At 55.1% G+C, this 27,921-nt stretch overlaps 1 protein-coding gene across 1 annotated transcript; it reads left to right on the top strand.

Annotated features, from left to right (window-relative positions):
• Window positions 1-365: 365 nt before the first annotated feature.
• LOC135319793 (uncharacterized) lies at window positions 366-10,547 on the top strand. Its single transcript, XM_064481438.1, has 5 exons — window positions 366-651; window positions 4,893-4,931; window positions 5,377-5,609; window positions 9,559-9,688; window positions 10,139-10,547. The coding sequence occupies exons 1-5, from the start codon at window positions 366-368 to the stop codon at window positions 10,519-10,521; spliced, it is 1,071 nt and encodes a 356-aa protein (XP_064337508.1). The 3' UTR covers window positions 10,522-10,547.
• Window positions 10,548-27,921: the final 17,374 nt, after the last annotated feature.

The raw sequence follows: 27,921 nt of genomic DNA, 5'->3' as shown, positions 1-27,921 counted from the left end.
CTGTCCCCCTCTTGTAGGGACCTGGGTGCCCCCCACCTGCTTTATCAAAGCCGCTCCTGGTATCTCTTGGTTCACGGCCCCGCATCCCCCAGGCGGTGGGATCCGCATTTCACAGCCGAGGAAGGCTGAGTTCACAGAGCAAGGGCTCCCCGAGTCAATCGGGCAGGGGCGCTCCAGAATTTAAGGTCCTCAGCCTTTTCTGTTCTATCCAGCCGACTCTGTGGCATTGGAAACTAAGCATATATTTGAAAATCAACTTTATTTAAAATTGAAGCCCACATTCAGAAAAGTCCCATGTCCTAAGTGTCCAGCCCAATGTGTTTTGATGCTGGACGCACCTGTGTGATCAGATCCCAGGTGGAGAGATGGAGCATGCCCGGCGCCCGGAAGCCCTTCTGCGCCTCTGTGGACCCCGCCTGCTCGGACCCTGCTTCTTCACCCTGGAAGCGGGCGGGCTCGCGGGGAAGGGTGTGCGCCTCTGCCCTGAGTGGGGGTCTTTGCGTCCCCCTCCCAGCCCTGTGTCTCGTCTGTCCTGGCGGGGTGACCGGAGGCGCCCTGGGGGGCTGTTAGAGACGGCCACACTCCTCCTGGAGAAGGAGCCCCGCATTGGCCCCGGGGCATCTGCAGCACTGCAGCTCCCTCGGAAGCCAGGTGCAGGCTGCGCCTTTGTGGGGTGTGCGCTCACTGTCACACGCACAGTCACACAGGTACACTCACTCCCATTCCCTGGGGCACGGTTGCTCCCGCCTGCAAGGCCCCCTCTGTCCTGCCCACTGGCCCACGCTGCGGCTCTGGGGCAGGCTGCTGATAAGGGCAGGCAGCAGGCGCCCTGCAGGCGGGTGCGGCTGGGCGCAGCCCTGTTTGTTTGTGGTCGTCCTTGGTAACGGCGACTCGCCCCACGTGGACCTGTGATAGGGCCATGAAGTGCAGGCCTCTGGGGCCCCCTCTGTGGCTTCCTTAGTCACTAGTGGGCACTGGCTCTGCCTCCTACCCCATCCCTCAACGTCGCCTCCCTGACACCCTTACCGAGGCTTCCGTTCCTATCAGGGGAGGAATGTGGAGTTTGGACCCAGCGTCGCGCCTCCTCCCTGTAAGACCAACCTACGTGGCCCAGACGGGACGCTCAGCAGCTTCCCAGGTTGTGCGGCAGCCAGAAGGGCCTGCAGGTGTGCCTGGACCTGTTGGGACTGGGCCAAGGGCATCCCCGTCCACACATACCGAATTGCACATCCTGGTCCGAGCGTTCGTGCAGGTGCATCTCAATCCCTGCATCCCTGTCTGCCCGTCTCCTTCCACGCATCTCCCTCCGCACATCCAGCAGGTGTATCCCTTCCACTCATCTCTCTCCACGCATCTCCTTCCGTGCATTCATGCAGGTTCATCCCTGTCCGTGCATCACTCGCTGCATGTGCATCTCAATCCCTGCATCTCCGTCTGCGCATCTTCCGCGCGTCTCCTGCGCATCTCTCTCCGCACGTCCCTGCAAGTGCATCCCTTCCGCTCCTGTCTTTCTGTACATCCCGGTCTGCGCATTCGTGCAGATGCATCCCCAATCCCTGTATCCCCGTCCGCTCGTCTCCCTCCGAGCATCCCCGCAGGTGCATCCCCGTCCGCGCATCTCCGCATCTGAGTCCCTTCTGCGCATCCCCATCGGCTCGTTGCTTTCCGCGCATCCCGGGCCTTGCGGCTGCTGGAGGAAGCTGTCCTCATCCCGCCACTTGGGCGAGGAAGGGGCTGCTCAGGGGAGGCGTCTGCCCAGACCCCGAGGGGGTGCCTGGTGCCCCCGAGCACACTGGTCTGGTGCTTGGTTGTGTGGGCCGCACACACAGGATGGGATTGAGGAACAGAGCCGCGTTGGGACCCCCACCCTCCCCGGTCCTGAATGTGTGCTGGCTGCCCCCTTGGTTTTCAGCCCTATCAGTGAGTGGGGGCGGCCCTGCAGAGGCTGAAGAGACTCTTTCACGCGGAGGGTGCCCAGGCCGCCTGGAAACGCCCTAGCGCCTCGGTGTTTCTGTCTGTCCCATGAAAACAGCAGGAGCCCAGGTGGCACTGCGAGGTGTGTGGTCACAGGTCGCACCGGGGACCGGGAGGGAAAGCCGTGAGCTCGCGCCGCCGCTCCTGACCCGACCTGAACCCTGGACAGCCACCACATGGTTACTCGGGGCCTCCATCCTGAGAGAGCACTGCTTCCGACTGGGAGGCAGGCAGGGCCTGGAGGTCAGAGGGGCAGGTGGGGAGCCTGCAGCTGTGTGGCTCCAGCCCTGGGTCCCGGGAGCCCGGTGCTTCTGTCTCTGTGGTCAGGATGCAGAGCTGGGGGCTGGGGGCTGCCCGAGGCTCCAGGAGGTGCAGCCAGGGCGCCGACTGCACTCTGCTCACGCCCGTAGTGCCAAGCACGGTGGTCCAGCTCCGGGTGCTGCCAGGCTGTGGTCAGCCACCCCCTCTTCCTTCCCGGAAGGGAGGACACGTCACGTGCAGGTAGTTCCCATCCTGGGGTTCTTTGTGCCATGTGGAAGGAATGGGTGTCCGTGTGTCCAGTGGTCTGTGGCCTTTACTCAGTCAGGTGTCTGCAGTGCTGATGCAAACGTTAGTTTTCTCCTCCTGGCCGGTGGCTTCCCCCCAGATGCCCTTGTCTCCGAGTCAGTATGTCCTGTGCATGGTCATTTGCAGGCATTCTGCCCCGAGGCCTTTCCTCAGACGTTTGCTGTCTGCCTTGCACAGCAGTGCGTCTGAAAGACAGACAGGAGGGTCGGAGTCGGTCCTCTGGCCCCTTTCTGGCAGGAACCCTGGGGAGTTTTGCTCCTCTGAGCTGGGGACCCCGCTCACCCCGCCCCACGCCCAGCTCACGGACTGACGGAGGGGACAGTCCATACAGCGTGTGGGAGGACTGCCTGCTCCCTGAGGGCTTGTCCGTTTGTGTAGTAACGTGTGCCCGACAGGAGAAGGCACTCCGCAAAAGTGACAAGACTGGTGCAGCTGGCACAGCTCTCAGTGACATGACCACAGCCCAGACTCACTGTGCTGGCTGGGGAGCAGGGGGCCCGGGGGTGCCCAGAGCACAGCACCCTGCCTCGTGTTCTGGAGGACTCCCCAGGCCGGGCCTGCACCCCTGCAGCCTCGGGGCAGGTCCCTGGCAACCTCTGATCTCCTTTACCATCTCCACGGTTGTGCCTCTCCCAGACGCCACAAAGTTGGACTCATTCAGTACCTTGCCTTTTCAGGTTGGCTTCTTCCATTTAGTGAATCAGCAGTTGAGGGTCGTCCAGGTCTTTTCATGGCCTGATAGCACATTCCTTTTTTATTGCTGAATAATATTCCACTGTGTGGAATTCAGATAGTGATTTTTTCAAAGATGGGAGCTCTGATTCCTTGCACGTTCCTCACCTGTGTCAAGTGTTTAGTGAGGCACCAGGACACAAGCCTGTACCAAATGAAAACTGGACAAAGGATGGAATTAGTCATCCTGCTCCAGTAACCATGGGGCTCCTGGTCTGACTGCCAGCACCGTCCTGTAACACCCTGCTTTTCCAGATTGTTCCTGCTTCCCGGGAATTCTCAGTGTCGAGCAAAGCCAACTGTTGGGTCAGCCACTCTGGGCAGTGGGAGGGGCTGTGGAGTGTGCGGGGAGGGGGCTGCTGGGTGTAGGGGAGGGGATGGGGTCCCAGGGAGAGGGCCCTGCCCCAGGCAAGAGCGTGAGTCAGAGTCCTGGGGGAGTAATGACACGCCCCAGACAAATGAATGACTGTGTGTCACATTCCTTGAGGAACTTGGTAAAAGAAGTTCCTTGGCATAGGAACTATAAATAGTTGTCGTGGCAGGAGCCAAGGTCACCGGCTGCACACTCCAGCCCACAAGGACAGTTCGTCAGATCCCTGCAGTTTCTCCTGCTGTGCACACTTTCAGAAAAGTCTCTGAGGATGGGGATGCAAGGAGTCCTGGGGGAACAGAGCCAGGAGGCAGCTCACGGGAGCTGGTCCGGCTTGCAGTGCCAGGATCTGGGCCTTCCGGAGCCGCACGAGCTGGTCCCCTCCCCTGCCGACCGCCCTGCCTGCCTAGGGAGGCTGCCCTGTTCTGAGACCACAGGCTCCTTCTCCCTGCGGCTCTCGGACCATGAAGTCGAGGCCCAGGGTGATCAGAGCCCGAGGCCCCATGGCCAGGAGGGGGTGGAGCAGGGGTCCCACCTGCTCCGGGGTCTTTGTCTCCATTAGGTCTGTCATCCCGGCTGCCGGCAGCTGTGTCTCTCATGACCTGACTGCAGTGGTGTCCTCATCACGCTGGCCCGTGTGTCTTCCTCCGTGCACTCACGTCTGCAGGGGCCGGTGGTGGTGGCGCCAAAGGGACCCCCTCCCACCGGCTCATGCTCGGAGCTCCAGCCTAGGGTGAAGTGTCTGTGCTGAGCTTGCCTCCCGTTCGACTCTGTTTTCAGTTCCGCTTGTGGAAATCGTTCTAGGAAAGGCGTTCGCTTCATGAATGGGAGCCCTGGGTGTGTTTGTGGGGGGTGCGGGGGGCGGCTGGAAGACCCCCAGGTGGAGCCCCGCCTCCTTCTCCTGGCCCCGCTCCCCCCACTGCTGGGTGAGGAGGGCTGGCACCAGCTGGGAGTCCCCCAGGTCCCCCCCATTAGAGATGAGGGTCTGTGTTTACGAGCCGTGGGCACTTCTCTTGGGGGCAGGCGCCCTGGTTTCATGCAGTCTCCGAAAAGCACCCCGAATTTACAAAAGAAGTGAGCAAAAGCTTGCACTCGCTAAGTCGGGTCTTTGTGTCCTGCGATGCTGGGGCTCTGGGGCCGTGCCTGTGGTCGGGGTGGATGCGGGCATGGGAGCCTCACCTGGCCGTGATGCCTCGTTTTCCCTGGAGAGAGAGGACGCACCTGCTGACCGTGTTTCTTCTCCCTCCAGGTGGTGAGTCCCCACTGTGCTCAAGCCCACCTGGAACAGGTAAGCCCTCGGCCTCTCCTGGGGCGGGAGTGGTGATCCCAGCCTGGGGAGGAAGAGGCACTCGGGGACGGGCCCTGGGTGTCAGCGCAGCCACACTCAGAGCGCAGTCCATTGGCTCCTTGCTCGAAACCCCAGGGCTGTTGGCTCCACCTGAAGACAGCCCAAGAAACCGCACAGGAAGGGCAGGTGCCCGGAATGTCCCTCGTGGTGGCAGAGTGTCCTGGGGGCAGCCTGAGCTGCCCTCCTGCACGTCTCCTCCCAGCCTCTCCCAGCTCAGGTGAACTTTGGTTTGCCTGGTCCTGCATTCTGGCCAGTTAGCACCTGGCGTCCTCCTCTGTGGACCCAGCAGACGGCCCTCAAGTGGAGGAAGCTGCGTCGGGGGAGGGGACGCTTCAGGGCCTTCACTGTGTAAAGGTTCAAATACACAGGCGTTTTCATCTCTCAGCGAGAACCTGGCAGAGGCCGGGACTTGGACGGACTCCTAGCTGCAGGGAATGCGTGTCTGAGTTCCCACCGCAGGGGCTGAGGGCTCGGCCAGGCTGTCTGTCTGGTGTGTGCTGGGCTCTGGATGGCAGGAGGGGCTCCCCGGGCCAGCTGGCGGCCCCGGCCACTGTTCTGAGGCGACATCATCCTCGGATTTTTCCCTCCTGGAGTTTGGTGAATGCATCCTTGTCACAGGTGCCGTCTCCTCCCTGCATCCTCATGGGGTCTGTGGGCTCATCTCCTCTGCTTACAGGGCCCCCCACTTCCCGCCCCTGGGATTCTGTGTTGAGACCGGTTAACACGGGTCTCGGGGGTCGAGTTCCGAGGGGTAAGGCCGTGTCCGCTCTGGCTGGTTGGGAACCCTGTGTGGGAAGGTGGAGGGCTCCGTCCTTCCTCCCTTCCCCTGGGGGGCTGGCGGGAGGGCTGTCCCTCCCTCCCTCTGCACACCCCCACTCCACCTCCCCGTCTTTGCACTGTGCTCGCCCGAGGGCCAGATTTTCGAGGCCACCCCCTCAGGCGCTCAGCAGACTCGCTGCCGTTGGGGGCTGCCGGCTTGTCGGTATGTAACCTCGCTGAGGAATCCGCGTGGGCGAGGCCGCTGGGAGCCTGGCCGCTGTCCAGGCCCTGAGGGCTGGTAAACACTTTCTCAGCCGCGTGCCTTGTCTTGCTGTCTCTGCTGGTGCTCCGTGGCCGCTGAATACCGCCGCCGTGGTGGCGGCCCCGACCCGGCCCCAGTGACCAGCCTGCGTAGCTCCTGCTTCCTACTCAGGGCACTTGGGTGACATCCGGGCAGAGGATGCGCCCGGGGTCCCCAGACTTGCTCCTGCGGGGGCTGTTGTCGGAGGCGGTCGTGTGTCTGTCTGTGTATCTCCCTGCGAGTATGCGCTGTCAGGTGTCTTTCACCCCCGCTGGGCCGCGGGGCCCTGCCACCCTCTGACATCACTGTGGCCTCCATCTGAGTGAAAGCACGCTGGCCCTGGCTAACGCAGGCACTCTGACTCACCAGGGCAGCCGACAGGCTTGTGAAACCTTAGGGTTTGTGGCTGTGGCTGCGTCTTTGAGGACACACATTCCTTGGGGCCGTCTAGATGGCCACCGGGGCCACCAGCAAAGTGGGTGGAAACAGGTGACCCTCTTCCTGGAGGGGGCACATGGCAGCTTTGATGACTGAGGGAGGATGGAACTGAAGAGGGGCCTCCACTGACCAGGCTGGCCAGGGGAGGGGCAGGGACTGGGACCCCAGAGGGCTGACCTCTGACCCTGAGGCAGTTGCTCCGGGGAACGCGTCTTCTGGTTTGGAATTTCTAGAACGCATCAACCCTTGGCCTTCAGATTTTAGAATATTTGCATTTGAAACGACAATTCCAAGAGCTGGGTCTCAGTTTTGCACGTGGGGAAAATACCCCTTGGTCCAAGGTGCTTTTACTCCTGTAGGTGGAAAGTGTGAAATAAAAACACACCAGTGCCACCTCAGGATTAAGCAGGTCTGGTAGTATATCAGTCATTTAAATTTTTTTTTAATTTTTTAAATTAAAAAAATTAAAATGTGTCAGTCTTTAGGCTCCAGATTGTTGGAGAATGTTTCTCTCAGGGCCGTTGGTAACAAGTGCATAAAACGCAGCAGATACAGCAAATGTTTGGATTCACATACTGTGTTCCTACACGGTGTTGATTTGATCCTTGTCACAAATTCGCAAGGCCGTGATTTTAAAACAGAGAAAGTCGTGTCGCCAGAGGAAGTAAGGGTGTTCCCCGAGCCGCAGGCCAACCCCACCCACACCGTGTGTCTCCGCTGTGGGCTTTGGAGGATGGCCTGTGACAGCCGATGGCCTTTGGTGCCCCACTCACTGTTTCAGTTTTTCCCTCTGTTTTCCCACTGTTTCACTGTTTTCCCCTCGTGCAAAGTTGAGCACTGGCTCTTGTGAGTGTCCTTTCAAATGCAGATAGTCTAAAATCTGAAGGCCAAGGATTGCCATGTCCTAGAGACTCGCTGGGGAGACCTAGGTAAATAAAACTGCTAACGTAGATGGATGAGGGGTAAATTGCAGACCTTGGTGGCTCGAATCTTTATGCAACATCACCAACACTTGATATCTTCAGCAGTTCTCCCATGGCACGTAGACAGGTGATTCTGGTCTCTTGTCACCAACGCCACCGAGGTTTGCCGTCGTGGATGGTGATCAGTCCGGCTCTGCGGAGGCCCCCCGGCAGGGCTCCTGTAGGATGGGTCCATCCCCTCTCCGGTCAGAGCCGCCCAGACCCCGAATGAGGGAGACACCCGTGGTCTTCTGTGCCTTCGGGAGACAGCCGGGGTCATTCCTGAGGTGCCCAGGAGTGGGACAGGTGGGGGGTCCACCCTAAGCAGCGGGGAGGGAGGTCCATCCACCATGAAACAGTGGGAGGGCTTCGGGGGGGGCTCAGGTCTCAGGAGGGGGCTGTTCTTGGGAGGCTCCCCCTCCCTCCCCCTGAGCCCTTCTTGTCCCTGGAAAAACTAGGCGTCTTCAGACACCCAAGTCTCGCTGGGCCCAGGGAGGTGCCCGGCCCCGGGTCCCCCGGGCTCCACCTGCCCATGGGCACTGGCCCGCTGCTGGCGGTCCGGGGTGCCATCTGCGGGCTGGCCTGGCCTGGGGCCTCCTGCTTAGGGGAGATCAGTGCCTGGAGGCCGTGTTTTGGGCAACTGGGCCGCACCTCAGTGTTTATAAAGACTTGAGCACCCAGACTGGAGCATCTCTGAACCTCTCTTTCCTTTTGTCCAGCTCATCCCCTCTCTTGCCCTAACTTCCAAGGCACCACGGGGAGAGGGCAGGTGGGTCGCGTCAGCCCGTGGACACAGGCTCGTGGGGGACCACCGTCCTGTGGGGTCTCACCTGCGGCACTGGGGTGGGGGCCTCGGCCGAGCGGTCAGTGCAGGACGTGGGCCCCGGTGCAGTGAGGGGCAGGCAGCACATTCTGGAAGGAAGCTGAGAAGTCAGCCTCTGATCCGACCCTGCTGAGGGGCCGGAGGACGTGTGGCCGGCGAGCCATCTGCTGTTGGCAAGCAAGTTGAAGTTTTCACGTTTCTGCAGAATTCTTGTTGGCTGGTTCCAGATGGCTGGGCAGGGCCCTGAAGCCTCCAGGTGCCCCTTCTGCTGGGCATGTGGGGTGAAGGGAGTGCCCCCTCCATTCTGTGCATCTGAGAGCAGAATCCAGGCTGATTCTGGCCGCAGACCCCTGGGGGCCCTGGAGAGGACCCTGCCCTGCTGTGGGAGGGAAGAGGGGTCCCCTCTCTGCAGCACGCCGCCCCTCTGTGGCCTTCCAGCCCTCCCCGTGGCCAGCGCTGCCCAGGTTGGGGTGGGAAGTGATGCTCAGGGCCCCTCCCCTGCCTGCCCTCCCCTGGTGGTACCAGGTGCCTAGAGGGGTGCCTCCACCCTGTGCGTCATTGTGGTCACCCTGGAGGCCTGAGCTGCACCCCAGGACCCTGGGCCGCCACAAACAGCCCAAGGTCAAATCACATCCCTGGTGCTTCTGGAGGCTGGTCTCAAATGACCACTCAGGACGCCTGGACAGCCTGGCACTGGAATTTAAGAGCCAGGCCTCTCTCCCCTCCCCTCCCCTCCACCCCGCGTCTCCGTCTCTGTGTGAATTACAACCTGCAGAGAAGCATCGAGCACGTTACAGGAGGTCCTGACCAGCATCTTCTTCCCCGAGGACAGGGAGGCTTTAGGTGAAGCACGGAGAGTTCAGGTCAAACTAGGAAAAAGAGGCCACGGAATTTCATTCTGTGGATGTCTCTCAGAGTTAGAGGTGCAGTGCACCCGAGTTCGCAGGGCTGCGGGCTTCCTGCCCTGCTGGGACAGCTCGGCATACTTCAGAGGGACACACACCTGGGGCGGTGACGCCAGCAGCCCGACTCGGGGGTGGGGTGCTCCCTGGGCCCTCCTGCAGTGCTCTGCCTGTGCGCCCCTTGAGTGTCACCCGTGGTCTAGTGTCACCCATGGTCCAGTGTCTGTGGTCCAGTGTCATCCGTGGTCCTAGTGCTGTCTGTGATCTGGCTGTTGTCCGTTGTCCCGGTGTTGTCCATGGTCTGGTGTTATCCATGGTCAAGTCTCGTCCATGGTCCAGTGTCATCCGTGGTCCAGTGTCCACAGCGTGCCCTTGTTTCCAGGTGAAGTGCTACCACAAGAGATACCGCTTGGCCACCCGCGACGTCGTCTTCCACCTGCAGTTCCACACGGGCACCATCCAGGGCTATGGCCTCGTGTTTGGAAAGGAGGACCTGGACAATGCCTGCAAAGGTGAGGCCCCCCCACCAGGTGTGTGCAGACGTCCCCTGCCGCCACCTTGTGCCTCCCTCCCCACCTCTGTAAATTAGCCCATTGTTAAGTTATCCAGTTCCACAAAAGACTGATTGATCCAGCAAGGAAAAAACTCTTGCATAGTGAAGCTACCGGCACCTTCTCGGCCGTGGGCGCACTGCTGCGGACGTGTGGGTGGTGCTGCCCAGGCTGGCCTGTGAGGTCAGAGTCAGGCCCGCAGCGAGTCCGTGCACGCAGCAGCGCCTGGGCGTGGGGGTTGTTCGCGCGTCTGGCTGTTGTGACTGCTGCCGCGGGACGCTCTGTGCGCGTGTTGACCCCATGCTGTCCCCCACCGCTGCTGGTCTTCCCTCCCACGTTGTGAAGTTTCCGCCTCTTGTCCCATAGTCCTCATAAGGTTGTGCTTTCTGGGTGCCTTCTCTGTGCTTTCAGGCCCCGCACCGGGGATCGCTCGCCACGTGCCGCAGGCCTCCCGTCCGCAGGGTCACGCGGGAGAACCTCCAGGTCTGCTCTGGGTTAGCTGCGGAGGCCCGGGCACAGAATCCCCCCGTGCAGCATTGGGAGGCCGGAGGCCCTTCGGAGCATGGTGCCCAGAGCCCCCCGTCGGCCGCACAGACCCCGCCGTTGCAGGGGAGCTCAGCTGTCATCGCCTGCCCGCGTGGGCTGCATGGTCGGGCCCCGCCGCTGGGACCCGGGGACAGGGCAGCGTTCCCAGCGTGAGCGCCCAGAGGCCGTCTGCAGTGGCACCACCGAGACCTGAGGCCCGCTGGCAACCCTGCCACAGACTCCTGGCGGCCATCCCAGTGCGTGTGTGACGCCCCCGCTGCAGGAGGAAAGCACGCCCCGAGCCCCAGGCGGCGGGAGACGAGCCGCGAGGCGGACAGGCTCCCTCTGACACAGCTGGAAGTGGAGAGAAGAGACCAGACTGCCGCGATTTCGTCCCTTCCTCATCATGGGCACCTTAGCAGGTGTTTTCCGCATGGCTGTCAGCCTTGGGATGGAAGGGTCAGCTTTGAGGACTCCGTCTTTCAGGAGGCGGGGGACCCCACCCGCTCTGGCACCCCAGTCCTCAAACCTGATCGTTCAGAGTTCCGTTTCTAATCTCGTTTCTTTTTCTTTTTGTTTTTTGGGAGGCAGAAGTAATTAGGGGTCTTTTTTTAACGGAGGTGCTGGGGATTGAACCCAGGACCTCGTGCACGCTAAGCACACGCTCCACCGCTGAGCTAGCCCCTCCCCCATCTCGTTTCTTCCAACGTGAGCTCTTCGGAGGAAAATGGATGTGGTCAGTCCGACCCTCCTTTACTCGCAGTGGCACTGTTATTTGTGAAGTGGGCCAGTTCCCTGGAGGGGAGGCGGGCTGCTCAGTCTCCTCCACCCAACACCAGGCAGAGTGGACCCTGCCCAAGAATTGCAGTGTGTCCCACAGCAAAAGACGCTTTCTCCGTGGTGCAAATGTGCCGCGTGCCAGGATGGCCGTTCCAGGGGCGGGGGGCGGGCCGTGCTGACCTGCTGGCTGTGCCCCATGTCCCTGATGGGTGCCGATGTCTGTGAAGTTCCGGCATGTTCTGGCATCAGAGGGGGCTCTGCTGTTTGCTCGGTGTGTTCTGTGCATTTAAAGACTCAGAGCACCTGGTCAGCCGCTGGCTGGAGCCCCCTCAGCTGCACAGACCACAGCCCCAGCAGGTGCTGGGGCAGAGCATGCCCTGGCTCACATGCTGAAGAACCAAGTGAGGCTAGAACTGCGTCGGTCAAGCGATGGGCTGGCTCTGGCTCCTCCCATCAGCCTCTCCGCTCGGGGAGGGACAAGCTGGAGGGAAGCCCTTGCCCCACCTCCTCCTCTGCCTCCAGGGTTCAGATTGCACTCCACCTGATTGCAGGGAGCCCCACCCTCCTGTTTACGTTGCCCTGGCTTTTTTTGGTGGAACCAAAGTCCGTCACTTAGCGGATCTTCCTCCTTCTGCCCAGACTAGAGAGGGAGGCCAGGTCCCTGGGAGGGAGGGGGACACGCCCCCGCCCCGGGGATGCTGTGTTCTGGGCTGGAAGGCTTTCCTTCCTGGAAGAGAGGGGTGAGCAGTTGTGGGCTGAACGGGCTGCCAGGCTGGTTGGAAGGAAGGTAAGCAGGGAGCCTGTGTGCATGTGTATGCATGTGTGTGTGTGTGTGCACGCGCGCACACACTTCTGCTAGGCTGTGTCCTTGAGACCAGAGGGGCAGGACGGCACCCCGGGAGGGCAGAGGGCGTCTGATGACACGCAGTGAGCTGAGGGCAGTTTTCACCTGGCAGCAGGGAGGTCAGGCGGCCTCGGGGAAGACAGTTTGCAGGTCAGGGGCATCGGGGCTGCTTCTGCCCTTGGAGGTCAGTGATGGCCAGAAGCCTGTGGCTGCTCCGTGGCTGGCTGGCCGGCTGGCTGCTGAGTCAGCCCCGGGCACCCTCATGTCCCCGGCCGGGCATGGCTCGGTGTGTTTGCTCAGTTAGGAGTGCTGTTGATGGGAGGCCCGAGCGTGGGTGTTGGGTGGGCAGGACAGGCGCCCATGGGAGCGGCCCTGCCAGCGTTCTGTTTGTGTGGGCTGTCCGGGCGTGGTCACTGGGGTGGGGACACGCCTGCCCCAGCCCCGCGGTGAACCCCAGCAGCCCTCCAGCTCGTGTCCCCAGCCAGGGTGCCAGGAATCTGTGATGCTGGTGGCGCTGCCCCCCCTTTCTGGCTGGAAAACCCCACTCTCGCCCTAGTTTTTCTAGTCTGGGTTTCTCAAGGCACTTCCAGCCTGCTTTGCTTTTAGGAAACTTTTACAAGGGAGGGAGCACTTTCCATCCGCCCCCTGGCAGGCCAGGGGTCTCAGGGTGTGAGCTGGCCAATCAGGAGCAGTGAGTGGTTTCTGGAACTCGGCCCTAGCAGAGGAAGGGAGTCGAGGTGTCTGGAGGTTCCTGGCCATCCAGCACCATGTTTGGCCTCTAAGTTCGAGGAGCAAGCACTTTGCATCTCTCCCAGTCTCTGCTGCTGTAACAGGACTAAAGATCGTAGGCTCAAAGGCCCTGGTGTGGCCATCACTTCAGAGGTCTCAATTTTCTTGGGAATAGAAACTGATTCAGTCCACGTGCAGGGGAGTCTGTAATTGGCACAGAGGCAGATTCCTGCTGCAAGAAAAATAAAAGCAAACCTCGTTTCCCAAGAGGTTACAAACACCACACTTGCAAACGTCCAAGTGGAAGAAATGAGAGAGAGATCTCAGTGTGAGTGACTTGGTGAGATGACGGGTCTCCCCTAAGAGGGACACCGGCCAAGCCCAGGCGTTTCCCGTGGTTGTGAGGTGAGACCCTCGGCCCCCAAGGGAGGAGGCATCTTGGGACACTTCCAAAGCCACCTGCAGTTCCACACCTGGTCAGAGGGTGTGCAGGGCCGCTCACCCCCTAGAACAGCCTCCTGTCTGGGCCCACACCCCTTCCAGCTGCCCGGTCGGTGATACCCCGTCCACGCCTCAGAGGCCGGGACCCCTCGCTGCATGAGACTGCGGGCACTGAGATGCCTGCCTGCTTCTGGGCACCTTGCAGGGCTGGACCAGTGCCACTGGGCCTGTTCTCAGAACTGAAAGGTGGGCAGTTTGTCGCTGGTCCTGCAGCTGGTCACTGAAAGCAGCAAGCCTGGGAGAAACGGTCTCTGACCCCTAGGCTGAGGGTTCCCAGGTGCACCGAGGGGGCGAAGGCGTGGCTGACACCCTCCCCCTGAGCCCTGTGGGCCGGGGCACGGCCCCACGATCCCCCGGGTCCAGCAGGGGCCGGTGAGTGTTGAAGCTGCAGACAGTGCAAAGCCCCGGGGGTCGGCTGCGGTGGCGCCGGCCTGTGGAAAATGCCACCAGGCGGCGCTTCGGTTCCTTGCTCTTGTGACGGTCGTTCCCCGCCCCCCCATCCCTGAACCCCCTGCGACCGCCGGGGAAGAACCGGCCCGCGCAGTGAGTACCGCACCGAGACGCTTCGGCGGGAACGAGGCCGACGGCCGGCTGTGCCGGTTGCGCCCCTGAGGTGAGTGCGGGCTGCGGCGGCGGCGGCGGCGGCGGCGGCGGCGGCGGCGGCGGCAGGGCGCGGGGCGCGGGAAGGACGGGGGTTGCGGCGGAGGGAGGCCGCGCGGGCCTCTGCGGGGCGGGGAGGGCCGGCGCCGTCAGTGTTTAGTCTCAGCTATTCTGATGTCTAGTTTTGTGCCCTTTGCTATGTCCAATCCTATATGAATTTGTTTTTATCTGATCGCATGGGACTAGCCCAGTGGTTCTCCAATTGGCTGGACATTCAAATTGCTTGGAAAACTTTTTAAAAACATAGGGGCCTGCAGCCTTCCCCAGACAAGTTAATTCAGAATTTCTGAAGGTGGGGCTGAGGCATTAGTATTTTCTTAAGCTTCCTGTGTGATTATAATTAGTCAAACAATCACTCCCAACTCTAATAAAACGTTCTGACATTTTATAAAACTTGCCGATTGAGAACCTCAGCATGTGTTTCAAATGAGTTCAGAGGAGAGAGTTTCCAGTGTTAGGTGTTGGTGTTTGTTCTATCAGTTGCATTCACAATGTAGGCTGACAAGGGGAAAAAAAAAAAAAAAAAAAAAAAAACAACAACAAGAAAAAAAAATTCAAAGGGAAGGTAGACAGGCCGTGCAAAGGAGAGCTCAATCACAGAAGAGCTGTCTCCAGGAGACCAAAGTCATGCTCTTTAACATTCTAAGTGATTGGTTTGTGCAGTGAACCAAATCTGAGCAGTTCCAATGTTTGAAAATGTAATGACTTACATAGAAATACTAATATACCCTTCAAGGTCATGAAACAGTTCCTTGGCCTTAGGAAACGTGTAACTTCTGTGAGCTCATGTAGGTCAATTTGATGGGCCTCTTATAATCTTAAGATTCATCTTGCTCCTTATCTTTCCTCTGCATTAAAATATGTTCATACCAGCTTTGGAATCAAATCAATTCTTTTCTTTTTAAATCTGCCTTTTTAAAAGTTCCTTTGTATTTGCAGAATTACCAAGGAGTTGTTAAAAATTACCGTATTTTCTACCTCTGAATGAAATTAAGCAAAGACCGAAGTACGAAAAGGTCATCGAAACAAGAGACTATAAAAGAAACCTGAGAATAGCGGTACACTGCTAATGATAGCCTAAAATTTAATTTAAAGTCAGTCCTGAAACTGTGTAATGGTTAAGGATTGAGTTTCTATCCTCATCCACATGTTTAAAGAATCTTCTGTATTGGCTATCTCTAACCAAATTAGTGGGAATGGGAGAGGGCGGGGAACAGCTCACTAAGAATCTACTCATCTATAGTCCTTTTATCTTTTCATTTAGAAGGGTAAGCTACTGAATGTCATATATATAATGCGGTACATAAAACGTGATAAATGCTGCACCTAACACACAAAGTCTACAATAGACCATAGATCTACAAAGGACTATGATCTATGGAGCAGAACTAGCAGAGTTAACATCAACCCAGTTCCTAGCAAACGTTGCTAACTTATGGCCATAGCTATCATTTCAGGCCCAATACCCCCTTTATAAAAGCAAATATTCTGTAGACCCCCTTCCCTTCCAAATGAGGCACTCTATCTTCAACTATAATTTTTAAGTAAATTTAAATCAATTTAGAATAATGGAATATATGTTATTGTACATTCATAACTATACTATATTCCTATTCCTACACCCCGCTTAATTATAATAAGTAAGTTAGGATCAGGGAAAGCAATATGAGAAATTATCCCACACGGGAAGTTCAGGAAAAATGAAAGAGCAAAGGCAGAGATGGACTCTCAGCTACTAGCAGGCCAGTTTTCTCTGTAGACGATCACAGACAAAGGGGGAAAAATACTTAACTGGAGTATGTATAACATGCTAAGATCAATTACAATCTGTCAATGTTGACCAAGAGTGAGGAAGTTTGATATTCTTGTGAATGAGCTATTTATAAACGTACTTATAAAACAATTCAGTGTGTTATGACACGAGTTAAGAGTGCCAATGAAGTGCCCTGGAAACATTTCATCCCAGAGCCAGCCACATGTCCAAAGATGCATTCAGTCTGTGGTGGGAAAGGAAAGTGGGCCGGGGGCTCCAGATGAGGGGAGCCGTGTAGCAACTTGGGGCAAGGACGCAGATGCCAAAGCTGGGCCTGTCCGACAGGGAGCTCAGGAGGGACTCAGCTGCTGCTTTGGGAGGTGGCAGGAGGTGGGGGGAGGGGATAGCCCGACCCTGGCTCCTGAAGCACCCCTCCCCTCCCTTCCTACTTGGGTCCCACACAGCGCCCCTCACTGCATCCTGCCTTGGCCTACCTGTGCCCCACATACACCCCGATGCTTACCTCCCCGTTGCCTGACCCCGAGCCTCCCTGCCTGCCTTCGACCATCCCCAGTACCCCCATCGTGCCGTGACCTACTTGCACCTGGGGCTCCATCCTGCTTCCCTGCTGGGGACTGGCCTTCTTGGACATGTGCGTGTCCTGGCAAGCTCTGGAGCCCTGAAATACCTGAAATAACCGTAAGTTCAGGAAAAGAATAAAGCTCAATGATAAAGAAAATCTCTATCATTTTATTCATTGAATCATGTTGTTTATGTTTACATATAAAATATGCATATCTGTGTGCATATGCATGGCTATATTTTGGGTTTTTATGTAATAAAATTACATATTAACATTTTATTTCTTCAAAACATTGAAGCATTGTGGCAAAATGTTAGCATTTAAAAATCTTTCTTTTAAGAAATCAAATCATATACAAATGCTTGAAGTTTCTTTTTCACCTTTCCTTTATCCCATTCCCTTCTTTGCATCCAAAGAAATAACCGTTATCCTGAAGTCAGTGTTGTTTTACTTTCCCAGCTGTTTTTTTTTTCGCCAGTCCCGCGGCCTGGGGAGGGTGGGGCTCCGGCGAAAGGACGAGGGGCGGGTTCCCCTCCTGATCTCAGAGAAGCTCCCAAAAGGGCAGCGGCGTGCCCACCTGCCGCCACCTCGGGCGGCCGCGAACCATTCAAATCGCCCGCGCCAAGAGGTACCCGGCGCTCGCGATTGGCTGAGCCGGACCAGCGCCCCTGGGCGGGGCCGGCCCCCTCGCAGCGGCCCCGGGTCCCGCCCCCACGCAGGGGCCGCGTGTCCCGCCCCCACGCAGGGGCCGCGGGTCCCGCCCCGATGGTGCGCATGCGCGCAGTCCCCAGAGGAAAGAGTCTGCGCACACCCCCGCCCGGCCCCCGACTCGCGCCGCGGCTCCCTCCCCTGTCCGCGGAGGCTTGTCGGCTCGGCGAGACAGCAAGAGCTGCGGCCGGCAGGGGGCTGTGCGGACCCAAGGCGGCTGCGGTGGCGCCGGCTTGTGGAAAATGCCACCAGGCAGCGCTTCGGTTCGTTGCTCGTGTGACGGCCGTTCCCCCCCCACATCCCTGAACCCCCTGCGACCGCCGGGGAAGAACCGGCCCACGCAGTGAGTACCGCACCGAGACGCTTCGGCGGGAACGAGGCCGACGGCCGGCTGTGCCGGTTGCGCCCCTGAGGTGAGTGCGGGCGGCGGCGGCGGCGGCAGGGCGCGGGGCGCGGGAAGGACGGGGGTTGCGGCGGCTGCCACCCCGGGTCCCCGCGGCGGAGGGAGGCCGCGCGGGCCTCTGCGGGGCGGGGAGGGCCGGCGCCGTCAGTGTTTAGTCTCAGCTATTCTGATGTCTAGTTTTGTGCCCTTTGCTATGTCCAATCCTATATGAATTTCTGTTTTTATCTGATCGCATGGGACTAGCCCAGTGGTTCTCCAATTGGCTGGACATTCAAATTGCTTGGAAAACTTTTTAAAAACATAGGGGCCTGCAGCCTTCCCCAGACAAGTTAATTCAAAATTTCTGAAGGTGGGGCTGAGGCATTAGTATTTTCTTAAGCTTCCTGTGTGATTATAATTAGTCAAACAATCACTCCCAACTCTAATAAAACGTTCTGACATTTTATAAAACTTGCCGATTGAGAACCTCAGCATGTGTTTCAAATGAGTTCAGAGGAGAGAGTTTCCAGTGTTAGGTGTTGGTGTTTGTTCTATCAGTTGCATTCACAATGTAGGCTGACAAGGGGAAAAAAAAAAAAAAAAAAAAAAAAACAACAACAAGAAAAAAAAATTCAAAGGGAAGGTAGACAGGCCGTGCAAAGGAGAGCTCAATCACAGAAGAGCTGTCTCCAGGAGACCAAAGTCATGCTCTTTAACATTCTAAGTGATTGGTTTGTGCAGTGAACCAAATCTGAGCAGTTCCAATGTTTGAAAATGTAATGACTTACATAGAAATACTAATATACCCTTCAAGGTCATGAAACAGTTCCTTGGCCTTAGGAAACGTGTAACTTCTGTGAGCTCATGTAGGTCAATTTGATGGGCCTCTTATAATCTTAAGATTCATCTTGCTCCTTATCTTTCCTCTGCATTAAAATATGTTCATACCAGCTTTGGAATCAAATCAATTCTTTTCTTTTTAAATCTGCCTTTTTAAAAGTTCCTTTGTATTTGCAGAATTACCAAGGAGTTGTTAAAAATGACCGTATTTTCTACCTCTGAATGAAATTAAGCAAAGACCGAAGTACGAAAAGGTCATCGAAACAAGAGACTATAAAAGAAACCTGAGAATAGCGGTACACTGCTAATGATAGCCTAAAATTTAATTTAAAGTCAGTCCTGAAACTGTGTAATGGTTAAGGATTGAGTTTCTATCCTCATCCACATGTTTAAAGAATCTTCTGTATTGGCTATCTCTAACCAAATTAGTGGGAATGGGAGAGGGCGGGGAACAGCTCACTAAGAATCTACTCATCTATAGTCCTTTTATCTTTTCATTTAGAAGGGTAAGCTACTGAATGTCATATATATAATGCGGTACATAAAACGTGATAAATGCTGCACCTAACACACAAAGTCTACAATAGACCATAGATCTACAAAGGACTATGATCTATGGAGCAGAACTAGCAGAGTTAACATCAACCCAGTTCCTAGCAAACGTTGCTAACTTATGGCCATAGCTATCATTTCAGGCCCAATACCCCCTTTATAAAAGCAAATATTCTGTAGACCCCCTTCCCTTCCAAATGAGGCACTCTATCTTCAACTATAATTTTTAAGTAAATTTAAATCAATTTAGAATAATGGAATATATGTTATTGTACATTCATAACTATACTATATTCCTATTCCTACACCCCGCTTAATTATAATAAGTAAGTTAGGATCAGGGAAAGCAATATGAGAAATTATCCCACACGGGAAGTTCAGGAAAAATGAAAGAGCAAAGGCAGAGATGGACTCTCAGCTACTAGCAGGCCAGTTTTCTCTGTAGACGATCACAGACAAAGGGGGAAAAATACTTAACTGGAGTATGTATAACATGCTAAGATCAATTACAATCTGTCAATGTTGACCAAGAGTGAGGAAGTTTGATATTCTTGTGAATGAGCTATTTATAAACGTACTTATAAAACAATTCAGTGTGTTATGACACGAGTTAAGAGTGCCAATGAAGTGCCCTGGAAACATTTCATCCCAGAGCCAGCCACATGTCCAAAGATGCATTCAGTCTGTGGTGGGAAAGGAAAGTGGGCCGGGGGCTCCAGATGAGGGGAGCCGTGTAGCAACTTGGGGCAAGGACGCAGATGCCAAAGCTGGGCCTGTCCGACAGGGAGCTCAGGAGGGACTCAGCTGCTGCTTTGGGAGGTGGCAGGAGGTGGGGGGAGGGGATAGCCCGACCCTGGCTCCTGAAGCACCCCTCCCCTCCCTTCCTACTTGGGTCCCACACAGCGCCCCTCACTGCATCCTGCCTTGGCCTACCTGTGCCCCACATACACCCCGATGCTTACCTCCCCGTTGCCTGACCCCGAGCCTCCCTGCCTGCCTTCGACCATCCCCAGTACCCCCATCGTGCCGTGACCTACTTGCACCTGGGGCTCCATCCTGCTTCCCTGCTGGGGACTGGCCTTCTTGGACATGTGCGTGTCCTGGCAAGCTCTGGAGCCCTGAAATACCTGAAATAACCGTAAGTTCAGGAAAAGAATAAAGCTCAATGATAAAGAAAATCTCTATCATTTTATTCATTGAATCATGTTGTTTATGTTTACATATAAAATATGCATATCTGTGTGCATATGCATGGCTATATTTTGGGTTTTTATGTAATAAAATTACATATTAACATTTTATTTCTTCAAAACATTGAAGCATTGTGGCAAAATGTTAGCATTTAAAAATCTTTCTTTTAAGAAATCAAATCATATACAAATGCTTGAAGTTTCTTTTTCACCTTTCCTTTATCCCATTCCCTTCTTTGCATCCAAAGAAATAACCGTTATCCTGAAGTCAGTGTTGTTTTACTTTCCCAGCTGTTTTTTTTTTCGCCAGTCCCGCGGCCTGGGGAGGGTGGGGCTCCGGCGAAAGGACGAGGGGCGGGTTCCCCTCCTGATCTCAGAGAAGCTCCCAAAAGGGCAGCGGCGTGCCCACCTGCCGCCACCTCGGGCGGCCGCGAACCATTCAAATCGCCCGCGCCAAGAGGTACCCGGCGCTCGCGATTGGCTGAGCCGGACCAGCGCCCCTGGGCGGGGCCGGCCCCCTCGCAGCGGCCCCGGGTCCCGCCCCCACGCAGGGGCCGCGTGTCCCGCCCCCACGCAGGGGCCGCGGGTCCCGCCCCGATGGTGCGCATGCGCGCAGTCCCCAGAGGAAAGAGTCTGCGCACACCCCCGCCCGGCCCCCGACTCGCGCCGCGGCTCCCTCCCCTGTCCGCGGAGGCTTGTCGGCTCGGCGAGACAGCAAGAGCTGCGGCCGGCAGGGGGCTGTGCGGACCCAAGGCGGCTGCGGTGGCGCCGGCTTGTGGAAAATGCCACCAGGCAGCGCTTCGGTTCGTTGCTCGTGTGACGGCCGTTCCCCCCCCACATCCCTGAACCCCCTGCGACCGCCGGGGAAGAACCGGCCCACGCAGTGAGTACCGCACCGAGACGCTTCGGCGGGAACGAGGCCGACGGCCGGCTGTGCCGGTTGCGCCCCTGAGGTGAGTGCGGGCGGCGGCGGCGGCGGCAGGGCGCGGGGCGCGGGAAGGACGGGGGTTGCGGCGGCTGCCACCCCGGGTCCCCGCGGCGGAGGGAGGCCGCGCGGGCCTCTGCGGGGCGGGGAGGGCCGGCGCCGTCAGTGTTTAGTCTCAGCTATTCTGATGTCTAGTTTTGTGCCCTTTGCTATGTCCAATCCTATATGAATTTCTGTTTTTATCTGATCGCATGGGACTAGCCCAGTGGTTCTCCAATTGGCTGGACATTCAAATTGCTTGGAAAACTTTTTAAAAACATAGGGGCCTGCAGCCTTCCCCAGACAAGTTAATTCAAAATTTCTGAAGGTGGGGCTGAGGCATTAGTATTTTCTTAAGCTTCCTGTGTGATTATAATTAGTCAAACAATCACTCCCAACTCTAATAAAACGTTCTGACATTTTATAAAACTTGCCGATTGAGAACCTCAGCATGTGTTTCAAATGAGTTCAGAGGAGAGAATTTCCAGTGTTAGGTGTTGGTGTTTGTTCTATCAGTTGCATTCACAATGTAGGCTGACAAGGGGGAAAAAAAAAAAAAAACAACAACAAGAAAAAAAAATTCACAGGGAAGGTAGACAGGCCGTGCAAACGAGAACTCAATCACAGAAGAGCTGTCTCCAGGAGACCAAAGTCATGCTCTTTAACATTCTAAGTGATTGGTTTGTGCAGTGAACCAAATCTGAGCAGTTCCAATGTTTGAAAATGTAATGACTTGAATAGAAATACTAATATACCCTTCAAGGTCATGAAACAGTTCCTTGGCCTGAGGAAACATGTAACTTCTGTGAGCTCATGTAGGTCAATTTGAAGGGCCTCTTATAACCTTAAGATTCATCTTGCTCCTTATCTTTCCTCTGCATTAAAATATGTTAATACCAGCTTTGGAATCAAATCAGTTCTTTTCTTTTTAAATCTGCCTTTTTAAAACTTCCTTTGTATTTGCAGAATTACCAAGGAGTTGTTAAAAATGACCGTATTTTCTACCTCTGAATGAAATTAAGCAAAGACCGAAGTACGAAAAGGTCATCGAAACAAGAGAGTATAAAAGAAACCTGAGAATAGCGGTACACTGCTAATGATAGCCTAAAATTTAATTTAAAGTCAGTCCTGAAACTGTGTAATGGTTAAGGATTGAGTTTCTATCCTCATCCACATGTTTAAAGAATCTTCTGTATTGGCTATCTCTAACCAAATTAGTGGGAATGGGAGAGGGCGGGGAACAGCTCACTAAGAATCTACTCATCTATAGTCCTTTTATCTTTTCATTTAGAAGGGTAAGCTACTGAATGTCATATATATAATGCGGTACATAAAACGTGATAAATGCTGCACCTAACACACAAAGTCTACAATAGACCATAGATCTACAAAGGACTATGATCTATGGAGCAGAAGTAGCAGAGTTAACATCAACCCAGTTCCTAGCAAACGTTGCTAACTTATGGCCATAGCTATCATTTCAGGCCCAATACCCCCTTTATAAAAGCAAATATTCTGTAGACCCCCTTCCCTTCCAAATGAGGCACTCTATCTTCAACTATAATTTTTAAGTAAATTTAAATCAATTTAGAATAATGGAATATATGTTATTGTACATTCATAACTATACTATATTCCTATTCCTACACCCCGCTTAATTATAATAAGTAAGTTAGGATCAGGGAAAGCAATATGAGAAATTATCCCACACGGGAAGTTCAGGAAAAATGAAAGAGCAAAGGCAGAGATGGACTCTCAGCTACTAGCAGGCCAGTTTTCTCTGTAGACGATCACAGACAAAGGGGGAAAAATACTTAACTGGAGTATGTATAACATGCTAAGATCAATTACAATCTGTCAATGTTGACCAAGAGTGAGGAAGTTTGATATTCTTGTGAATGAGCTATTTATAAACGTACTTATAAAACAATTCAGTGTGTTATGACACGAGTTAAGAGTGCCAATGAAGTGCCCTGGAAACATTTCATCCCAGAGCCAGCCACATGTCCAAAGATGCATTCAGTCTGTGGTGGGAAAGGAAAGTGGGCCGGGGGCTCCAGATGAGGGGAGCCGTGTAGCAACTTGGGGCAAGGACGCAGATGCCAAAGCTGGGCCTGTCCGACAGGGAGCTCAGGAGGGACTGAGCTGCTGCTTTGGGAGGTGGCAGGAGGTGGGGGGAGGGGATAGCCCGACCCTGGCTCCTGAAGCACCCCTCCCCTCCCTTCCTACTTGGGTCCCACACAGCGCCCCTCACTGCATCCTGCCTTGGCCTACCTGTGCCCCACATACACCCCGATGCTTCCCTCCCCGTTGCCTGAGCCCGAGCCTCCCTGCCTGCCTTCGACCATCCCCAGTACCCCCATCGTGCCGTGACCTACCCGCACCTGGGGCTCCATCCTGCTTCCCTGCTGGGGACTGGCCTTCTTGGACATGTGCGTCTCCTGGCAAGCTCTGGAGCCCTGAAGTACCTGAAATAACCTTAAGTTCAGGAAAAGAATAAAGCTCAATGATAAAGAAAATCTCTATCATTTTATTCATTGAATCATGTTGTTTATGTTTACATATAAAATATGCATATCTGTGTGCATATGCATGGCTATATTTTGGGTTTTTATGTAATAAAATTACATATTAACATTTTATTTCTTTAAAACATTGACGCATTGTGGCAAAACGTTAGCATTTAAAAATCTTTCTTTTCAGAAATCAGATCGTATACAAACGCTTGAAGTTTCTTTTTCACCTTTCCTTTATCCCATTCCCTTCTTTGCATCCAAAGAGGTAACCGTTATCCTGAAGTCAGTGTTGTTTTACTTTCCCAGCTGTTTTGTTTTTCGCCAGTCCCGCGGCCTGGGGAGGGTGGGGCTCCGGCGAAAGGACGAGGGGCGGGTTCCCCTCCCGATCTCAGAGAAGCTCCCAAAAGGGCAGCGGCGTGCCCACCTGCCGCCACCTCGGGCGGCCGCGAACCATTCAAATCGCCCGCGCCAAGAGGTACCCGGCGCTCGCGATTGGCTGAGCCGGACCAGCGCCCCTGGGCGGGGCCGGCCCCCTCGCAGCGGCCGCGGGTCCCGCCCCCACGCAGGGGCCGCGGGTCCCGCCCCGCTGGTGCGCATGCGCGCAGTCCCAAGAGGAAAGAGTCTGCGCACACCCCCGCCCGGCCTCCGACTCGCGCCGCGGCTCCCTCCCCTGTCCGCGGAGGCTTGTCGGCTCGGCGAGACAGCAAGAGCTGCGGCCGGCAGGGGGCTGTGCGGACCCAAGGCGGCTGCGGTGGCGCCGGCCTGTGGAAAATGCCACCAGGCGGCGCTTCGGGTCGTTGCTCGTGTGACGGCCGTTCCCCGCCCCCCCATCCCTGAACCCCCTGCGACCGCCGGGGAAGAACCGGCCCGCGCAGTGAGTACCGCACCGAGACGCTTCGGCGGGAACGAGGCCGACGGCCGGCTGTGCCGGTTGCGCCCCTGAGGTGAGTGCGGGCTGCGGTGGCGGCGGCGGCGGCGGCGGCGGCGGCGGCGGCAGGGCGCGGGGCGCGGGAAGGACGGGGGTTGCGGCGGCTGCCACCCCGGGTCCCCGCGGCGGAGGGAGGCCGCGCGGGCCTCTGCGGGGCGGGGAGGGCCGGCGCCGTCAGTGTTTAGTCTCAGCTATTCTGATGTCTAGTTTTGTGCCCTTTGCTATGTCCAATCCTATATGAATTTCTGTTTTTATCTGATCGCATGGGACTAGCCCAGTGGTTCTCCAATTGGCTGGACATTCAAATTGCTTGGAAAACTTTTTAAAAACATAGGGGCCTGCAGCCTTCCCCAGACAAGTTAATTCAGAATTTCTGAAGGTGGGGCTGAGGCATTAGTATTTTCTTAAGCTCCCTGTGTGATTATAATGAGTCCAACAATCACTCCCAACTCTAATAAAACGTTCTGACATTTTATAAAACTTGCCGATTGAGAACCTCAGCATGTGTTTCAAATGAGTTCAGAGGAGAGAGTTTCCAGTGTTAGGTGTTGGTGTTTGTTCTATCAGTTGCATTCACAATGTAGGCTGACAAGGGGAAAAAAAAAAAAAAAAAAAAAAAAAAACAACAACAAGAAAAAAAAATTCAAAGGGAAGGTAGACAGGCCGTGCAAAGGAGAGCTCAATCACAGAAGAGCTGTCTCCAGGAGACCAAAGTCATGCTCTTTATCATTCTAAGTGATTGGTTTGTGCAGTGAACCAAATCTGAGCAGTTCCAATGTTTGAAAATGTAATGACTTGAATAGAAATACTAATATACCCTTCAAGGTCATGAAACAGTTCCTTGGCCTGAGGAAACATGTAACTTCTGTGAGCTCATGTAGGTCAATTTGAAGGGCCTCTTATAACCTTAAGATTCATCTTGCTCCTTATCTTTCCTCTGCCTTAAAATATGTTAATACCAGCTTTGGAATCAAATCAGTTCTTTTCTTTTTAAATCTGCCTTTTTAAAAGTTCCTTTGTATTTGCAGAATTACCAAGGAGTTGTTAAAAATTACCGTATTTTCTACCTCTGAATGAAATTAAGCAAAGACCGAAGTACGAAAAGGTCATCGAAACAAGAGAGTATAAAAGAAACCTGAGAATAGCGGTACACTGCTAATGATAGCCTAAAATTTAATTTAAAGTCAGTCCTGAAACTGTGTAATGGTTAAGGATTGAGTTTCTATCCTCATCCACATGTTTAAAGAATCTTCTGTATTGGCTATCTCTAACCAAATTAGTGGGAATGGGAGAGGGCGGGGAACAGCTCACTAAGAATCTACTCATCTATAGTCCTTTTATCTTTTCATTTAGAAGGGTAAGCTACTGAATGTCATATATATAATGCGGTACATAAAACGTGATAAATGCTGCACCTAACACACAAAGTCTACAATAGACCATAGATCTACAAAGGACTATGATCTATGGAGCAGAACTAGCAGAGTTAACATCAACCCAGTTCCTAGCAAACGTTGCTAACTTATGGCCATAGCTATCATTTCAGGCCCAATACCCCCTTTATAAAAGCAAATATTCTGTAGACCCCCTTCCCTTCCAAATGAGGCACTCTATCTTCAACTATAATTTTTAAGTACATTTAAATCAATTTAGAATAATGGAATATATGTTATTGTACATTCATAACTATACTATATTCCTATTCCTACACCCCGCTTAATTATAATAAGTAAGTTAGGATCAGGGAAAGCAATATGAGAAATTATCCCACACGGGAAGTTCAGGAAAAATGAAAGAGCAAAGGCAGAGATGGACTCTCAGCTACTAGCAGGCCAGTTTTCTCTGTAGACGATCACAGACAAAGGGGGAAAAATACTTAACTGGAGTATGTATAACATGCTAAGATCAATTACAATCTGTCAATGTTGACCAAGAGTGAGGAAGTTTGATATTCTTGTGAATGAGCTATTTATAAACGTACTTATAAAACAATTCAGTGTGTTATGACACGAGTTAAGAGTGCCAATGAAGTGCCCTGGAAACATTTCATCCCAGAGCCAGCCACATGTCCAAAGATGCATTCAGTCTGTGGTGGGAAAGAAAAGCGGGCCGGGGGCTCCAGATGAGGGGAGCCGTGTAGCAACTTGGGGCAAGGACGCAGATGCCAAAGCTGGGCCTGTCCGACAGGGAGCTCAGGAGGGACTCAGCTGCTGCTTTGGGAGGTGGCAGGAGGTGGGGGGAGGGGATAGCCCGACCCTGGCTCCTGAAGCACCCCTCCCCTCCCTTCCTACTTGGGTCCCACACAGCGCCCCTCACTGCATCCTGCCTTGGCCTACCTGTGCCCCACATACAGCCCGATGCTTCCCTCCCCGTTGCCTGACCCCGAGCCTCCCTGCCTGCCTTCGACCATCCCCAGTACGCCCATCGTGCCGTGACCTACCTGCACCTGGGGCTCCATCCTGCTTCCCTACTGGGGACTGGCCTTCTTGGACATGTGCGTCTCCTGGCAAGCTCTGGAGCCCTGAAGTACCTGAAATAACCGTAAGTTCAGGAAAAGAATAAAGCTCAATGATAAAGAAAATCTCTATCATTTTATTCATTGAATCATGTTGTTTATGTTTACATATAAAATATGCATATCTGTGTGCATATGCATGGCTATATTTTGGGTTTTTATGTAATAAAATTACATATTAACATTTTATTTCTTTAAAACATTGACGCATTGTGGCAAAACGTTAGCATTTAAAAATCTTTCTTTTCAGAAATCAGATCGTATACAAATGCTTGAAGTTTCTTTTTCACCTTTCCTTTATCCCATTCCCTTCTTTGCATCCAAAGAGGTAACCGTTATCCTGAAGTCAGTGTTGTTTTACTTTCCCAGCTGTTTTTTTTTTTCGCCAGTCCCGCGGCCTGGGGAGGGTGGGGCTCCGGCGAAAGGACGAGGGGCGGGTTCCCCTCCCGATCTCAGAGAAGCTCCCAAAAGGGCAGCGGCGTGCCCACCTGCCGCCACCTCGGGCGGCCGCGAACCATTCAAATCGCCCGCGCCAAGAGGTACCCGGCGCTCGCGATTGGCTGAGCCGGACCAGCGCCCCTGGGCGGGGCCGGCCCCCTCGCAGCGGCCGCGGGTCCCGCCCCCACGCAGGGGCCGCGGGTCCCGCCCCGCTGGTGCGCATGCGCACAGTCCCCAGAGGAAAGAGTCTGCGCAGACCCCCGCCCGGCCTCCGACTCGCGCCGCGGCTCCCTCCCTTGTCCGCGGAGGCTTGTCGGCTCGGCGAGACAGCAAGAGCTGCGGCCGGCAGGGGGCTGTGCGGACCCAAGGCGGCTGCGGTGGCGCCGGCCTGTGGAAAATGCCACCAGGCGGCGCTTCGGGTCGTTGCTCGTGTGACGGCCGTTCCCCGCCCCCCCATCCCTGAACCCCCTGCGACCGCCGGGGAAGAACCGGCCCGCGCAGTGAGTACCGCACCGAGACGCTTCGGCGGGAACGAGGCCGACGGCCGGCTGTGCCGGTTGCGCCCCTGAGTTGAGTGCGGGCTGCGGCGGCGGCGGCGGCGGCGGCGGCGGCAGGGCGCGGGGCGCGGGAAGGACGGGGGTTGCGGCGGCTGCCACCCCGGGTCCCCGCGGCGGAGGGAGGCCGCGCGGGCCTCTGCGGGGCGGGGAGGGCCGGCGCCGTCAGTGTTTAGTCTCAGCTATTCTGATGTCTAGTTTTGTGCCCTTTGCTATGTCCAATCCTATATGA

The sequence above is a fragment of the Camelus dromedarius genome, chromosome 32 (genome assembly GCF_036321535.1).
Source record: "Camelus dromedarius isolate mCamDro1 chromosome 32, mCamDro1.pat, whole genome shotgun sequence".
In the NCBI taxonomy this organism is placed as follows: Eukaryota; Metazoa; Chordata; class Mammalia; order Artiodactyla; family Camelidae; genus Camelus; species Camelus dromedarius.
This window is presented reverse-complemented; position numbering and strand designations above follow the sequence as displayed.